At 59.6% G+C, this 17324-nt stretch overlaps 4 protein-coding genes across 4 annotated transcripts; 2 read left to right on the top strand and 2 right to left on the bottom strand.

Moving 5' to 3' along the window:
* Positions 1 to 48: 48 nt before the first annotated feature.
* Positions 49 to 1970, top strand: CGCA056_v003607 (uncharacterized protein; the record flags this gene model as incomplete). The annotated part of the gene is made up of 2 exons (XM_037318864.1): positions 49 to 267; positions 318 to 1970. 2 exons carry the CDS (start codon positions 49 to 51, stop codon positions 1968 to 1970), a joined length of 1872 nt encoding a protein of 623 aa, XP_037183906.1.
* Positions 1971 to 6370: 4400 nt separating this feature from the next.
* andK-1 (Cytochrome P450 monooxygenase andK) lies at positions 6371 to 8139 on the top strand (the record flags this gene model as incomplete). The annotated part of the gene is made up of 4 exons (XM_037318865.1): positions 6371 to 6682; positions 6728 to 7090; positions 7137 to 7964; positions 8011 to 8139. The coding sequence occupies 4 exons, from the start codon at positions 6371 to 6373 to the stop codon at positions 8137 to 8139; spliced, it is 1632 nt and encodes a 543-aa protein (XP_037183911.1).
* Positions 8140 to 8350: 211 nt separating this feature from the next.
* On the bottom strand, positions 8351 to 9984 carry HDNO-1 (6-hydroxy-D-nicotine oxidase; the record flags this gene model as incomplete). Its single annotated transcript, XM_037318866.1, has 3 exons — positions 8351 to 9085; positions 9132 to 9374; positions 9421 to 9984. 3 exons carry the CDS (start codon positions 9982 to 9984, stop codon positions 8351 to 8353), a joined length of 1542 nt encoding a protein of 513 aa, XP_037183912.1.
* Positions 9985 to 11463: 1479 nt separating this feature from the next.
* On the bottom strand, positions 11464 to 15237 carry CGCA056_v003610 (uncharacterized protein; the record flags this gene model as incomplete). The annotated part of the gene is made up of 3 exons (XM_037318867.1): positions 11464 to 11586; positions 11652 to 11780; positions 11827 to 15237. The coding sequence occupies 3 exons, from the start codon at positions 15235 to 15237 to the stop codon at positions 11464 to 11466; spliced, it is 3663 nt and encodes a 1220-aa protein (XP_037182920.1).
* Between the last annotated feature and the right edge of the window lie 2087 nt (positions 15238 to 17324).

Here is a 17324-nt window from a genome sequence, read left to right on the forward strand (position 1 = left end):
GACGATCCCAACTGCTACTGTCATGCACCTAGCCGACAAAGTGACACAATGGCAAGGACACGAACTGCCAAACCCGATGACGCAAGCACCGCCCCCGCCCAGGTGACAAGCCCCGACCCCGGAGCGCGTCGCAGTAGGCGATTGAGGCAGGACGACGTCGAGATGGGCGAACTACCGAAACCTAAGAGACCGAGGAAGAGCCAAGAGAATATCGAGCAGGAGCCCGAAGATCATGATGAGGCGAGGGGCGAAGATGTTGCCACAAGAGTATGCCAAATCATGTCCAGAGGTGCGATCGCCGCTCACATGCCCTGCAGGAGAACAAGTCCACTCGAAGACGTGCTGGCTCGAATCTGAGGGTACACACCCTTCGAAAAGTCGCAGAGGATACGCATCGTAGGACGCAGCGTGCCTCCGAGGCGAACCAGACCACGAAACGGGTGTCGAGGAGGTCGTTTGCGTTGGAGAAGCGGCGTGTTCCGCCACGGCAAGAAGAGAGCCCCGAACCAGAGCTTCAGCACCAAGAGGATATTTACGATGTGCCCGTGAGTCCGCCACGAGGCAGCCAGCCGAGGCCGCGCGCGGCTCAAGACGAGTCTGAAGAAACGGGATCGAACCCCGAGGACGAGCTCTTTGTGCCGCAGGAAGAGACCAGTGATGCGGATCTGTACGAGGAGCCGACGAGAGTGGGAAACGGAAACGACGAGGAGACTTCAGAAGAGGCCCGTGAAGAGGCTGAAGAACAACCTTCCCCGTCTATCCAGAAACTCAGAGATATCGTCGTGGATATGGGTCCGGCTGCCCCCGACGCTGAACCTACCGACTTCACATACCCCGACGACCACTATATTTTCGCGATGCCTACGGGCGACGAAAAGACGGCATCAGCACCTTTCAAAACTCACACCCTCAAGTACATGACTGAGCTGATGAGCGGGTCTGGTTGGGCCAGAGGAATCAATCCACACATCGCAGGGTCTCTGCCCAAGTCGAAAGTGAGCCGCGAGTTCTGGGATGATTTTGTTTTCTTGAAGAGCTTCTGGTCTGGCATGCCACGGGCACCCTACTTTGACGAACAGTGCGACTATTTGCACAACGACGATTTGGCGTCTCGGGCCAAAAAGGCCATCAAGAGGATTGACAGCTTCGTGACCGTGACCGTCGAGCGGGCCAAGAAGACATCCAATGGGTTTGAAGAGCTCATGCCCCCAAAGCCACTCACGAAAGATTTGTACGAAAAGATTACACCCATGCTTATAGCTACACTCAACAGCGTCTTCCAGAGAGGCGTGGCCGGCAAGCAGCAATGGCTTGGGACCTTTACGAAGTCAACTCTCCAGATTATGCAGAGGCTGCTGGCATGGATTCATCGGCTGTACGTGACCATGATGGATAGTCTCGCAAAGAGGCCGCGAGACCAGACCGGGACGCAGAGGAAGAGCCGAGAAAAGCTCTCTAGACACCTGGTAGACCTCAAGGTGGAATTCAAGAACCTGGACGCAGAGCTGACGGCGGCCCCCTGGCGCAAGCGAGCTCACGAGGAGAGAGTACGGCGGGCGTTGGAGGCCCAAGAGCGACGGCGTGTTCAGGAGGAGGAGAGGAGACGTTGGCAGCGAGAACTGGTTGACCGGCAAATTGCTGAACGATTCGCACGTCGCGCAACTGCCGCACAGCATACTCAAGCAGCGCAGCAGACTTCGATGGCACGGCAAAATCAGGGGCTGCAACCGGCAGCAACACCACAAGGCACATCTCAGCAGGACGGTGGTGACGACTCCTGGTCGCTCGAAGCTGACAAGCACCTACTCAAAATACTGCTGAACAACCCAAAGGTTCAGCCACAGTTCCTGGCGTGGGAGTTGGACCGCAGCATCGACGACGTGAGGGACAGAGTGGAGGTGCTGAAGCAAGCCGCCAGGACAAACGCTGCCAACAAGGGCACGCCGCTGCCAGCGTTCGCGGCCACCTGAGGCGTTCAATGATTACGATATTAGCTTAGAAGCGTGTGGTTTAAATGATACCCAGTCTGCGCCATGCGCGCAATTATCGAATCCGCAGTACGAACACTTGATCCATTCTGCCGGCCCGGAAATGTCAAACACAGTCATCTCTTCGCACAGGGTTTCGCTCGCTCGCCGGCGGCGATGACTCGGTGTTGGTGTTTCGACGCCCATTGTCATCAAACCGTGACTCCCTGCGGTCGCAGCGACGGTCCAACATGAATCATGCTTTAGGCTAACCCGATTACAAACCCACCGCGACGGGCGGCGGCAGAAGAAGAGAAGAGCTGTAAAACGGCCGCCGTCGATGGCATCAGGATGATGGTCCAAGTCGACGGCGCCGCGATCTTCGCACGCTACATCAGCACGGAAACGGCAGGCGTGTAGCACCTCCCACGTGGCCCTCCGATCGATCCCACCTGTTCGTGTCATAGGGGTGGTATGGTCGGGCGGCGGCAGTAAACGGACGGAGGCGCGCACCGAGACCCTTCCAGAGTTGGGGAGGAGCGGGGCGCATACGCCCTGGGCGGCCGCCATATTCGCATCTGCCGAAGATTTTGGCTCAGCGACTGATACGCCACGTAGGTGACACTGGCACACTGCGGGCTTGTTGGTTTTGGGAGGTGCGCTGGTTTGCTGGCCGTGGGGCTTCGGCAGATGAGAATGAGTGCTGTTTGGGTGAGAGGCATGAGGGTTGGTCCCTGGAGGTCGGCCTCATGGGTTTACGGGCTACGTTATGGGACGAAAAGGCGAGATGGAACGGATCAGAGGAACGGACGAGGAATCTTGGATCGCGAGTGCGAGCGAAGGAAGCTTTGGTGCTGCTCGTGGGCGCTCGAAGGGGCTTGGCTTGAGCTGCGAGCCGCATCTGCTTATGCGTTTACGCTGATCTTGTTTCCAAAACTTCGATGAGGACAATGGCAGCGCCAGTCCGTCGTTTCTCCGGCGGTATCGCATCACATAAGCACATAAGAGACCGGCGGCCTTGCTAATGAACACATGGTAGCAGTAGGGGCGGCGCACAAGCGGGCAGTTCTTCGGATACTGCACTGGATCTTGGGTTGACACGTGCTGGGGAAGGGTTAAGGACCACCAGGCGGTCTCTTCTGGGCTGGTCGGGCAATTTGGGGGACGGAATCAATTGCCGATGAAACTGGACCGTCGAGGTGGTGGTGTGTTCTGGCCAAAGGACTAGCAGGCGTTTAACATGCCTGAAGCGGCGAATCTAGCATCGCCTTCGTGCCGCCTGGGAAGTCTGGGACCGGCGGCAACGTTCTGATTTGCCGCGGTAGGCTTTCTCCTGCTGGGCTGGGCTTGCCACCGCCGCGCTGAAGTCGAACGCTGGAAGTCAGAGACGCTCAAAGCTTGAAAAGCGAAAAGCAAGACGGGCGTCAGTGGGAGACGTCAAACGTGCTGCGCTGCAACCCACCCCCAACCCGTCCCCTCGGCTAGGCTTTGGAGGGATGCAGGTGCGGGGAACCCTTGAGTTGTCAAAACTGGGAGACGTCCGGGGCGGGTATGCGGTGCGGAGGATTCGGGCGGCGGAGACGCAGGACGGCCGAGAAAGATGGCATTGGACAGGCGACACAGAGCTGAAGGCCGAGATGGGCGATGGACGAATGGCAGAAGTGCCGCGGCAAGCTGTGCAGACTGAGGCTCTACTGTGCATCAGGGAGTGTTGCATTCGACCGTCAGTCAGTCTTCGGTCAGCCGTCGGCGCGCGTCTTATTCGGGGCCGAAAACGTTTTGTGGAAGCAGAGTCGCTTGAGACGAGACCTGATTGGCGTCTTGGGAGATGTTGGAGAGGCAGACACAGAGAGAGAGGCTGGGGTGGAATGCATGGAGCTTGTCTTGGAATGTGTGGAGTTTCCAAGTGGACAAATTTGGCGGACCCATTGGGTGTCTTGAACCTTCGGGCCAGAGAGTCGGCAGTGGGAATCGGATCGAATTACATTTCCAGTGTCTCTGAGCCCTCGAATGTCTTTGAGTCTGCGGCGAGGCGGCGAAGACAGCGAGACAAAGGGCAGCAGCGTCAGGTCTCACCACAGTGAGATGAATTCAAATGCCAACAAAGAGCCTCGTTCTCGGAGAAGGTTCCGAGAGACCACTCAAACAATCGGATTCAGAGACAATAGAGACAGCCGGACATACAACGAGGGCAGCCAAAACACACTGCAAAGAGTGAACTGAACCACACTGCTGCTCATTTTCAACTGCCGTGCCCCCACCACGATGCCATGACCAAGTCATGCCTGTTTCCAGCAGCCGCCGACCCCCTCCCCCGCAGATAAGATGCTCCAACGGTGGGTCGTCGGCCCTGTATTATTTGCGCAGAGGACGGCACGGCAAGGCAATTGACCGCTGGCAGCGTCAGCAGGATTGCGCTGTGGTTTGGAAGGCTTGTCGTGAGTTTGATGCTGAGATGGGAGAAGGGAAGAGGCGGCTCCATTGTCCCCTTGTGTCAAAGCCGGCCTGGACAGTCAGTCACCTGGCCCTGTCTGCCACCAACAGAGTCTCGGAGGTGCCGGCCGGCCAGCGAGCGATGGATCTCTCAAGTCCGCAATGAATCGACCGCATGGCAGCCATGCCATGGCCACGGCCAGCACGCACCCTCTTTTCCGGGCCACCTTGTCCGCTCTTGGGACGAAAGACTGCGAAATGCATCTGCCGAAAGTCGACGACCTGGACGACACCCAGAAGAGTGTCACCAGTGTCCACCGACCAAGACCAGACCCCCTCCATCAGATCATCCATCGTATTGCAAACTGCGCTATTGTCGCAATCCCGCGCGCGTCTCGTGCCAATCGCAGTCCCAATACGCAACGCGAGAGGGCAATCAATCCCATCGGCAGGCAAGCGGGCAACCCCTCATTCGTAGCTGTCTCAACCATGACAGCATCGGCATCGACGACAAGGACCCCGATCTGCCGTCTGCTGTGAACCGATACGCTCGCTGCATGTCTCGAGGCACACACACACAAGGACACACACACCACATCACCAGAGGCACAATACCCCCGGCTCGGTCCCCTCGGCAGCGGAAACTCCCCCTCCTCAGTGACGGGCTTGCGGGCCCATCGACCGGGGGGCCCTTCCCTACCCCAGGATCTGTTGCCCTTGGCTGGACCTCCCCCCGGCGTCATTCTGCGAGCTTCTCAGTGGCCGCCATCCGCCGCTGTACCTGAGGACGACCGACCCGCGGTGCGGTGCCTAGCCCGTGTCGCCTCCCTCTGGGCCCTAAATGCTAGGGTGCGCTGACGCCGCTGGCTTTGGGGGCTTGCTGCGTAAGGTGTGGCATTCGATTTGCTGATTTGCGCCGTGGTGACGTGGGGTGCCGTTCGAGCGGCGATTCCACCGACTCTTCCACGCTACCGACCGCCGCACCTCGTCTGCGGCCACAAACACTTGGACGGGCCCTTTTTTCGAGGTCAGCGTCTCTCTGGGAGAACTCTCTTACCTCCGGAGCCTCTAAGTCTAGCATTTTCCCAAGTCAAGTCTGCTTGGAACGACGGCGACGGCACGACGACCGGCCTAACGAGTAGTCAAAATCCACATCAGGGCCCCCTCGCGTGCTCCGGACGGTTTGCAATGTCCTAGTCCAGGTCATCCCGAGCCTGAATTTGCCGTTGTTGATCGGTTTTTGCGAAATTTGTAAACCCGATCTCTCGTGGTGGTGGCTCTAGGTCGGCACGGCGTCTACAACCGCCGCTCCTTCTAATACTCGGTACACTCAGTCACTCACTTCATCCCTCCTCCAAACCCACATCGACGTCCACATCCATATCCGCCAGTCCCCGTTTTCCCCCAACCCAGGATCCCAGAAACCCAAGAACCCTTGCGAATTCTAACTCTATTTCGCCCGCCCTCTTGTCTCATCTCGTACGAGACAAACGCCGACGCCAGCGCTTCGTGTCCTGGTCCCCGAGAAAAGCCAGCGGACCGTCGTCTGAGAGGGTTACCCTTTCTGTCCTCACTTTCAACGGCGTGGGAATCCTCTGATCTTGGCTATCTTGGCTACCCCGGAACCCGCACGCTGCATTGCTTGCCGTGCCTGTCGCCGGATACTCACCAGAGTCACCGCAAACTTTGGCGCATCTGCCATCTCGAGTGACGCTCGCTTGCTCCACCGCCGAGGCACAGGTGCAGCTGCACGTTGACCACACGGCATGCCCCCTCGCATACCTCCCAGCCCCATAGGATCCGGTCGATGCGTCCCAAGATAGAAACTGGATAAATTACTCTCGGTACCTGGCCCGGGTAATCGTCTGGACGCCGGCTACATCAACCCCATAACCGCCCCGTTGGTATTGCCCTGTCTGGTGCACTCGACTCTTGCAACTCTTAGTCAACCTCAATACGACTTGGCAAACATGCACGGCATCACAGAGACGTTACTAGAAACCCTAGCCACACACTGGCTGTCAATAGGTGCATCACTTATTGTGGCCTGGCTGGTTAAGAATCATTACAACAACGGACTCAACAAGTATCCCGGGCCTTTCCTGGCGTCGTTGACGGATTGGTGGCGCTTCTTCGACGTCAAGGGACAACGCCCAGAGGTAACACATCAAAAACTACACGAAAAATATGGCGACGTTGTTCGGCTGGGTCCCAATACGCTGTCGTTCGCCGACCCCGCTGCCCTGAAGACCATCTACGGGCTGAACAAGGGATTCGTCAAGGTAGGCTCTCTCTATGCCGTCATGCTACGCAGCTAACAATGTCAGTCCGATTTCTACATTGTGCAGCAGTCCGTGGTCAAGGGCCACAGCCTGCAGTCGCTGTTTAGCACAACAGACAACAACTTCCACTCACAGTTCCGCCGATGTGTCAACTCGGCCTTTTCCATGTCGGCCCTGGTTCAGTATGAGCCGTTTGTAGACAACACGACCAAGCTGTTTCTATCACAGACGGAGAAGCTATTTGCTGGAAACCCGGAGGGGTGTGACTTTACGACGTGGCTTCAGTTCTACGCGTTTGACGTTATCGGAGAGATCACCTACAGCAAACGCCATGGATTCATCGAGAAGAACGAGGACATTGACGGAATCGTGGCGTACCTGAGCAAGCTGTTCCTCTACGTCGCGCCGGTGAGTCTAGCCTCAGCACGTCACGGAATCTTACTGACGTGAGCAGATTGGCCAAATCCCCCTCCTCGACCGCCTCTTCCTCAAGAACCCCATCTACCTCAAGCTATCCCAATGGGGCTTCATCGACTCGACGTTCCCCGTTGCCCGCTTCGCCCGTGCCCGCATGGCCGAGCGTCTTCCCGAGCTCAACGGCAAGGAGCCCCTGCTGCCCGTCACGAACGGCAAGAAGCTGGCCGAGCAGCCCGACCTCCTGTCCAAGTTCCTGGCCGCCCGCGAGGCCCGCCCCGACTTCATGTCAGACGTCCTCGTGCAGACGATGGCCGTCAGCATGGCGTTTGCCGGATCCGAGACCACCGCCATCAGCCTGGCGGCCGTCTTCTACTACCTGCTGCGCACCCCGACTGCGCTGGCGCGGTTGAAGGAAGAGCTGGACCAGTTTGGCCGCGAGGGCGGCTTCAGCGACACCGAGACGGGGCTGGTCACCTGGACCGAGAGCCAGAAGCTGGTCTACCTCGACGCCTGTATCAAGGAGGCCTTCCGCATGCACCCGGCCGCCGGTCTTCCCCTGGAGCGTATCGTCCCCGAGCAGGGCGCCGAGATTGCGGGAACCTTTGTCAAGGGCGGAACGATTGTGGGCTGCAGTGCGTGGATCATCCACCGCCGACCCGAGATCTGGGGCGCAGACGTCGACACCTACCGGCCCGAGCGGTGGTTGGTGGACGAGACAAAGGACCGCGAGGCGGAAGAGCAGCGCATCAAGGAGATGAACGGCCACATGTTCCAGTTTGGCATGGGCAGCCGCACGTGCATCGGAAAGAACATTAGCTTGTTGGAAATCTACAAGGTGGTGCCGAGTCTGTTGAGGAGATTCGACGTAAGTAATTTGCTTCCTGCTGCAGACCCTCACTAACAGTCCGCAGATCAAGTTTAAGGACCCTAATCAAGAGTGGCAGCTCATCAACGCGTGGTTTGTCAAGCAAGTCAACTTTTACACCATGTTTACGCCTAGGGATATTGTCAAGCCGGAGGTGAACGAAAAGAGTTCATAAAGGACGATGAGTGATGAGATGATGACCATAGAAGTATCAAATCAATCTACGCATATATATATCTATACAATCAATTTCAACAGGCTCCATTGATGCTGAATCTACACCATCTATACAACCAATTTCAGATAAGCCCCTGGTATAATATGCAACCCGCCGTTCTACAGGATATCTTTCGGCAACAGGATAAAAGCAACTCGAAATGCTCAACTCAAGCCCACTCAAACTCGTTCTTCAACCCCTCAGCACCACTCTTGTCGTCGGTATCGAGGTATCCGCAGATCCTGCCCTGGGGATCCCACTCCTTGCGGATCTGCATCAGCTTCTTGCCCTGCTCGTCGCCCCAGAACTTGGTCCGGCGGTGGCGGAAGTCGGCATCGCCAAGGTAGCTGCCCGCGGACTTCTTCTCGACGTCCTTCATCACGTCCTGGACCCAGCCGTGGCACCTCTCGTCGTCCTCGGCGTCCGGGTAGATGGTGTACAGCGCAAAGTAGTGGTCGCTCTGCATGCTCAGCGCCATGTCGGGCATCGTATTGGCCTTCTCGTCCACGTCCCCGTTGGCCGCCGCCGAACCCTGCTGCACGCGGCGGGAGCAGGGGTTCATGGAGAAGTACAGCGCAAAGGACTGCGGCGTCGGCAGCGTCGTGAACGCCTTCTTGAGCACCTTGGGCACGTCCGCGTCGTTGGACACGTACGAGTTCTCCGAGATGTACCGGTGCGCGGGCGGGTTGCTGGCGTCCTGGTCGACGTACTGCTGCGGGAGAGACGTCGGGTTCGCAAAGACGGTCTGCAGCGGGCGCGAGGGGTGGGACGAGTGCAGCGGGATGAGGTCCTCCGGGTCCGGCTTGAAGGACAGGAAGTTGGCCATCACCTGCGGGGAGTCTGCCCCGGGCGGCGTGAGCGTCAGCAGGACAATCTCTGTCGACGGCGGCGCGGTAGGGCAGATCTGGGACGGTCAGTTTTTGGTCTTCCATACGCAGCAGGTGGCATACCTTGATGACCCAGTTGAGGATCTCCTCGAAGCGGTCGAGCGAGTAAAAGTACAGCGACTGGTACATGCCCGTCAGAGGCCGCGTGCGGAGGTGGAAGCGGACGACGACGGCCGGGAAGCCGGGGCCCGAACCGCGCGCCGCCCAAAAGAGGTCTGGGTTCTCCGTCTCCGAGCACCGCAGCTCGTTGCCGTCGGCCGTGACGACGTCAATGGCAACAATGTTCTCGCAAGCCCAACCCCAGTTCTGCAACCCGTCAGTACGAAGTGTCAGAGACGGACAAACGGGTTACCTTGCAGTTCCACCCCATGCCGCCCTGCAACAAGAAGCCGCCGAGCCCAACGTCGGGGCAGTGTCCTCCGGGAAAGAATCTGCCGACGCCCTCCTCGCTGTCGTCCCCGGGCCCACCAAGCTGTCCGGCCAGGAACCCGTTCACCTCTCTCCCGGTCCGCGCCGGCGCACAGCTCACGACGCCGGTGCTCTTATCGTACACAAGCCCATCCTCGCCACCCTCCTCCTTGCCGAACCCTCCGAGGTCAATCAGCAGCGCCTCGTCTCTCACGCTCCACGCGGCCCAGCTGTGCCCTCCGCTGCGTACACTCACCCGCCAGCCCTTCTCCTTGGCCAGCTTGACCGCCTCGACGACGTGCGCCCGGTGCGTGGCCTGGACGACGGCGACGGGGCGCCGGTGAAAGTCCCGCATGGCGTTGAACACGCGCCCCCAGACGGCGGCCGAGTACTCCGAAAACGGCGTCTCTTCGGCGAAGAGGATCGGCAGAGGCGGAGCGGGCATCTTTGCGGCGGCGAGTAGTTGTTCCCTGCGTGCGGCGGGTATGCGGTTTCCAAGTCTGGACATCTTTTCTTCAGCACTGCGTGCGATCCGCGGAGCTTTAAGACAATGCAAATCTCCTCCAACCCTGGGATCTGGATCGGGGCTGAAATCGACGAGGGGTTGCGGGCGATGCCTCGTGGCAGTAAAGAAAGAAGAAGGAATATACCGTAAATAAGGCTGCAGTCCGCTGAACCCAAGAGTACGGCTCGTGGAGGCTCAACAAAGGCGGGACAAAAGAGCAGCTCGTCCAGCTAGACCAGTCCAGAACCTGGGTCTTGTACGAATGCGTAAACGGAAATCTCAGCTGCAATCTTCTCGAACAGAAAAAAGGTCAGCTCCCTGGGTTTTCCCTTCTTTTTAAAAAAGGGCCGCAGTTGGGATGTAAGCTAATCAATTGCTACGGAGCGTACCTCTAAGCAAATCGGAGGAGCTCAGCTCAAATCTCCCGCGGGGCAAGCTTAAGCCAAATAAGCTCTCGTCCTCCGAGGCAGACAAGGTAGAAGACGAGAAAAATCGTACCACAATCCCCTCGGTAGATGCGTCTGCAAGAGGTCAAAGAGTTGGGTTTTTTTATCGATAAACAAGTGCAACAAGGATCAGATCAATTGGACTCCCGCGGAACGCAGCGGATGGCAAGCCCAGTTAAATGGGTTTCATCGCGCCAGCAGACGAAGTCACCCTCTCCGGCGTAGTCATCCTCCACTCCCGCTCAGTTCAGTTCTCTTCTCCAACAAGGCAGCGGGACCGCCTTTCGCCATCCCCCACCCATCCGCCTCCATTGGACGTCAATGGCTCATTGGCTCCGTGTCACCGAACGACTCGTGCTTCTGCAGCAATTGCAGCAAGCGGAGGAGACGATTTCCCCGCCCTTCGATCAAGAATCGTTTCGTTTCACGGGATGCGGGAGGGGTCTTGGCTCAGGAACACGCACATACGGATGGATACTCGTCAACTGCTAGCGGGTGCAAGGGTCGCACACCCCGGACCGGCCGCTTACGGAGCCTGGCCGTGGCGCACATCGTGGCCGCACCCGCTTTGCCACGCTGGGTTTGGCACTGCCACCTCGTGGCTTCTGGACTCGCGTTGTCGAACACGCATCAATCAATTCACTCTCTAAATCAGTTCATCAGGACCGGCCTCGACCCGCATCTGCAGCGAGAGGAAAAGGGGGTATCGTCCATTGCTACCTCGTCCCATCACACGCGTTCCTCCATAATTACATCGCGTCCGACGCAACGCATACAGCACTCAACAGCTCTGTCTCTCTCTCTCTATCCATCCCCTGCAAAGAATCAATTTGGTACCAGTACGCAAAACAAGCACCCTCTTCGATGCCAGACCGGCCCCGTGCCGGAATGCATAACCCCCGCGCTGTATTAAAACGAAAACCTCAAAACCCGGTCGGGCGGGACAAGGAGAAACGGGCCAAGGGCCCTGGCTTGCTGTACAAGTCAGGCGGCGAGCCTGCTAGCCACTGAACATGCGCGTGCCTTTACCGATTGCTCAGTTGTCGGCCCGCGGCGACTGCTGGAAGTCCGTGATGGACTCGAGCATGGCCAGGTTCTTCTCCTGCATGTCGCGGTCCATTGCGTGGATCTGGTTGGCGTTGACTCTAGCTCGTTGCAACTGCGGACTGTTAGCGACTGCATCACCAGCGTAGACGGGGAGCATCAAGCAGGGGGCGATCCCACCACAGCAAGTGCCTCGGAGGAATGGTCTTCTTCCTCACCTTCGGGCTGGTTCGCGCCGTTGGCCTCGTCGTCGCCGTCGGCGTATCTGCTGGCCGCGAGTCCCTTGGGCTTCGCGACGGCCGCGTTGGCCTGTGATTGTTAGTGATGTGTAGCAAAGTGACAGTGATGAACGCACCTTGGCCTCCGCAATCTCGGCGTCCTTCACCTTGAGCTGCGCCTGCAGCTCCTCGACGCCCTTCTCCTTGTCCGTCAGCGTCTTCTTCAGACCGTCAATCTGCTCCTCCAGGTTCCGGCGCTTAGCCTGCTCCTCCTCCACAATCTTGGTCATTGTGTCGTTGAGCTCCTCGTAGTCCGCCTTGTACGTCTTGAGCTGCTTGTCGGCCTCGAGCTTGGAAGCTTCGAGCTCCTTCTCGGCGAGGATGAGGTCCTCCTTGACGTCCGCGACCTCCTGCTTGGCCGCGGCCAGGCTGGTCTGGACGACGTGGAGCTCGTCCTCGAGACCCTTCTTGACGTTGGCGAGCTGCTCGCGGAGCTGGTCCCGCTCGGTGGTGTCCGGGGGCGTCGGCGACTTGTTCTTGACCGCGTCCAGGGCTGCCTCGGCCTCAGCGCGAGCCATCTTCTCTTGCGCAAACATCTGACCGAGCTCACCGTTCTCTTGCTCGACCTGGGCCTTCTCGGCCTCGGCTTTGGCGACGGACTCCTTGACCGCCTTGAGGGCAGCCTCGAGCTCGGACGCCTGCGCCTTTTGCTTGGCAATCTCCTCGGCGAGAGCCTCGCTCTTGTTCTCGTACTGGTTCGTCAGCTCAGCAACAACCTTGGCGTGGGCCTGCTTCAGCTCCTCGAGCTCCATCTGCGCGCCAGAGGCGGACTGCTGCTTCAGCGCATCGAGCTGCTCGGCGTGCATCGTGATCAGCTTCTCGACTTCGGCGGAGTGCGTGTCGTCGAGGTTTCGCTTGGCCTCGGCGAGGGCGGCGGCGCTCGACGTCTCGGTCTCCCTGATTCTCGTCAGAGCCTCCTCAAGCTGGAGCTTCAGCGTAGACAGCTCCTCGGACTGCGCGCTGCCGGCCTGCTTGGCAGAGGCCAGCTCAGCCTGGTGAGCGGCGAGCAGCTTCTCCCTGGCGTCGGCGAGTTCGGCCTGGTGGGCGGCGATGATCTTCTCGCGGGCCTCGGCGAGCTCGGCCTCATGGGCGGCGCGCAGCTTCTCGGTGGTGGACGCGAGCTCTTCTTTGTGCGCAGCAATCAGCTTCTCCTTGTCACCAGCGCTCTCGGTCAGGGCGAGGGCCTTCTCCTTCTCGCTGGCAATCTCGGCCAGCAGCTTCTCCTTCTCGCCAGTGGTCTCCGCCTTGAGCGCCTCGACAATGTCAGCGTGCGACGCCTTGAGCGCCTCAATCTCCTTGGCCAGGCTGGACTCGCTGTCGCTCTTGAGAATCTCGAGCTGCTTCGCGTGGCTGTCCTTCAGGCTCTGGAGCTCGGCGAGCTGCGCGTCCTTTTCGGCGGAAGCGCCGCTCTTGGCGCCCTCGAGCTCCTCGGCGTGGCTGGCGCGGAGGGCATCCAGGGCCTTTTGGTGCTCGGCCTCTCGCGCCTCCAGAGCGGCAACGGCGGCGGCGAGCTCGGCCTTGGCCGCCTCGAGGGCCTGGGTGTGGCTCTCGCTGCTGTCGGCCTGGGCCTTGGTGAGGTCGCCGTGTTGTGTGGTGAGCTCAGTGTGCTTCGACTCGAGGTCGCCGTGCTTTGTGGTCAGCTCAGTGTGCTGAGCCTCGAGCTCGTTGTGCTTGGTCTCGAGATCCAGGAACTTGCGCTTGAAGAAGGCGTCGCCCTTGAGCGACTCAATCTCCTCCTCGTAGTCGGCAGAGACCTGCTTGAGCGCCTCGTCGTGCTTCTGGACGTGGGCAGCGTGCTCCGCCTTGGCCTGCTCGAGGGCCTCGTCCTTGGCGGCAATCTCCTCCTTGATGCTGTCAATCTGCTTCTTGAACTCGAGAGCCTCCTCCTGGGCCGTCGCGAGATCGGCCTGGGCGACGGCAAGCTTGGACTCGACCTCAGCAACGAGGGCCTGCGCGGCGGCCAGCTCGGCAATCTTCGCATCCAGATCGGCCTTGGCCTGCTCAGCGGTCTGCTCGGCAGCCTCGAGCTTGCTCTTGAGCTCGGCAACCTCGGCCTCGACGGCGGCGAGCTTCGTCTTGTGGGCCTCGAGCTCGGCGCTGACCTTGGTCTCGTGTGCGACCTCGAGGTCGTTCTGAGAAGACGTGAGGTCGTCAATCTTCTTCTGCAGCTCGGCGATGGCGCTCTCGTGGCTCGACTTCATGTTCGCGAGGGCCTCCTCGTGGCTGGCGGAGTCAGACTTGCCCTGGTCGAGCTGCTCGGCGTGCTTGGCTTCGAGGGCCTCGATGGCGGCCTTGTGCTGGTCGGTCAGGGAGCTCTGCAGCTCCTCGAGCTTGCTGGCGTGCTCCTCCATGGCCTTGTTGAGGTCGGACTCGCTCTGCTTCAGCTTCTCCTCGTGCTCGGCCTGGAGAGTCTCGAGGGACTGCTTCAGCGAGGCGAGCTCAGTTTCGGCGGCTTCCTTGGCGGCAATCGCCTCCTTGTACTCGCTTTGCTGTTTCTCCAAGTCAGCATCCGTGGCGACAAGATGTTCGTTGGCGTCATCAACCTGGGTCTCGAGCTCGGCCTGCTTAGCTTGCAACTCCGCCACCTGGTCCTGGTGGGCCTTTTGAATGTCATTCACGGCACTCTGGACCTGGGCGGCCTCCTGGGACGTGGCCTCGCCCATCTGGGCCATCCGCGACTGCGACTGCTCTACCTGCGCCTTGAGCTCGGTGAGCTGGGTCTCCTTTTCGGCCAGCTGCGACTCCTTGTCGGTGAGCTGCGCCTTGAGCTGCTCAATCTCCTTGGTCAAGGCCTCGGACGCGCCGGACGAGTCGGGTCGGATCGACGGTCGCGAGGTTCGCGTGGCAGAGGAGGTCGTGCCGGCAGCGGTCGAGAGGCGCTTCTTGGCCTCGGCGACGGCGCCGGTGCCGGTGGCGGCGGATCGGGAGGTCGTCGAAGAGGGGCGCGGGGCGGAGCTGATGGACTGTCGCGAAGCCGTCGAGGTCCTCGGGGCGGACGAGCTGCTCACGGAGCTGGCGGGTTTTCTGGCGGCAGCAGTGGCGGCGCCGGTGGTCGTGGTCGACGTCCTCTTCTCCTTGCTCGGCGAGCCGGCGCTGCTGGGGACGGCCGAGGTGCGGCGGACCGTCCTCTTGGTCTCGTCCTCAGAGGCAGACACGCTGGGCCGCGAGCGGTGAGTGGCGGTGGACGACGTGCTGCTGGGGACCTTGCGGGTGGCGCTGCTCGTCGCGCTCGTGCTGCTACCGGGAGGACGGGTGGGAGGCTTGCTGAGGCCGCCTGCCACGCGGGTGGTCGAGGAAGTGCCGGCGGGCTTCGCGGTGCTCGACGCAGACGCAGCAGGACGACGAGCGGTGGCCGTCGTTCCCGAGCTCGAGGCAGGCTTCTTCAGGGAGGAAGCGGCCGAGGCGGTCGACTTTGTGCTCGGGGAGCGGGGCGCGGCCTTGGGCGCATCGTCGTGCTGGACGACCTCGAAGCTATCGGCGTCGGACATGGCTGGAGATCGTGGCACAGCAAAAGATGTGTGTGTCGTTGGGCAATTCTGTCGGCGCGAGTCGGGTCAGTCAGGAGTTCAGGAAATAGAGCGCGGGCGCGGGTAGCTGCAGGAATTGATAGACACAGGTGGAGAGGGTGGGAGACACGGCATGTCTTGGTGGGAGCAGCTCATGGCAAGCTGCACTGACCCCTCAAGGAGGGCAATTGGGCTCGACAAGGACGGATTGGAATGGAACTCACCTCGCGACGTCTGACAATGAGGCCTTCTCCTTTTCTTTTCCTCGCAGCTGGGCGTTGATTCGCGGTTCAGGTACGGCGACACACAACGAGACAAGGAAAACAACACAAAAGGAGCAAAGAAAGGTACGGGGAACGGCGCAGAGGGTCGTTCTGTCTACAAGCTTCGAAGCTCTGGTCAGTGGCGAAGCTGAGCAGAAAGGAATTGGAATGGGAGGTGCGGGATGGAGGGAGGAAGAGGTGTAAGGTGTCTTATTAGGTAAGGCAACGGCGAGGATATAAAAAAGTTGTTTCGATGCTGGCGGCGTGGATGGAGTCGCTCTGGCCTGGACACGTCCACATCCACATTGGAAGGTCCCCCAGTTCTCCCCTTTGGATAAGGTGATGGGTGGTGCATGGGATGGGCGGCAGCACACAGGGGACAGGCGCAAAACACGGCGGGCACGGCGGGCACGGCGGGCACTGCACTAAAGGTGCGGGTGAACTGGCATTAGGCGGCCCTTGCAGCACTGGCACCCGACGAGAGCAGCGCCCAGATTAAGCGAAGCCGCCTGTAGGGACGGCCACCAGCGGCAACGAAGCCGGGGTCTGCACGCTGCGCAGCAGAGGTGGGGTGGAGCACTGCAGAGGAGACGGGGCGGTCGGCCGTTTCTACGAGGTGCATGAGCACTGTAGACGGTTGTATCTCTTCTCTGATTTCATGCCCAAGTTGCTGTTTCTCGATTGATTATCAATGATGTCTCACAGTGGTTTACCTGACCTCAGGTGGTAGCCAGTACAGCACAAATAGTCAGGTACAGGCCCGGCAGCCCCTGACAGCCCAGCGATAAGGTGTCAAACAAACAGCCAGCGGACGGTGCTGACAGCGGCACTCGCTCCAGCGCTCAGGAGCTCGGGCAGTGGGTCCATCTCAGGCTTGTCATTTGACGCGACATTGGACGCCAATTGGCTTTCGCTTTCGCGGTACGTACCGCATTGTCTCTCGGTACTCGGGAGGTACCTAGGTTGAGGTCGCCTCGCCTCCACCAGCGTCTCCCAACACCACCACCTCCACGTTCCAAACCTCCAGGTCCCCATCGTCTTCATCTCGGCCTGGGAAGCGCCTGTTCCAGCACCTTTATGCACCTGCGACTGGCCGTTTCAATTAGCCATTGCCAGACGCTCGCGGGATCGACACAGGTATGGCATTGACGACTGCCCAACGCCGATGTAACTGGCCACCGAATATCAGACCGGACGTCTCTCTTTCTGCCTTGTCGCCATGATGCATGCCCCCGAACTCGGATGCCCTTCTAGCGGTCGCTGTCACCTGTGAAGACGCTGCTGTCCGGCGGCAAGCCACCCGGAGCTATCAACGAGCCCTCCTGAACCCCTGAACTAATAAACATGATTAGCAACTCACGTGCGGCCCCGCGAACGCCTGTCTTTGCCTCTTTGGCTCGTGTCAACTCCCCTGCGGAAAAGGAAAAACGACCAGATTACGAGTCGCAAAGGGGCACGAGCGACCGGTCCAATCTACACGGGAAATTGTCCTCAGGTAGCTCGAGAACCCCCGCGCTTTCATCTGATATTCCCTCATCCACCATCGGATGGAAGCACATGTTTTGTTCCCATTGTGCGCTGTCGAATTGAGAGATTCGAAATCAATCGTAAAAAAAAGTTGTGAGTTGGAATCAGCCTCATTCCATCGTCGTCCATTTCCCGGCATGGGTCTGCTGGCTTCCGTCGCGCAAAAAGCACCGATCAGGGGTCCTCCTCCGCCTCACCTTTAAAAAGAACCTTGCTGGGCGTCGAGTTGATGTCACCATGAACATGTTTCGCATCCAAGATCCTGCGTGACAGCAAAAG

Source organism: Colletotrichum aenigma (genome assembly GCF_013390185.1).
Source record: "Colletotrichum aenigma strain Cg56 chromosome Unknown KSG_Cg56_contig02, whole genome shotgun sequence".
Lineage (NCBI taxonomy): Eukaryota > Fungi > Ascomycota > Sordariomycetes > Glomerellales > Glomerellaceae > Colletotrichum > Colletotrichum aenigma.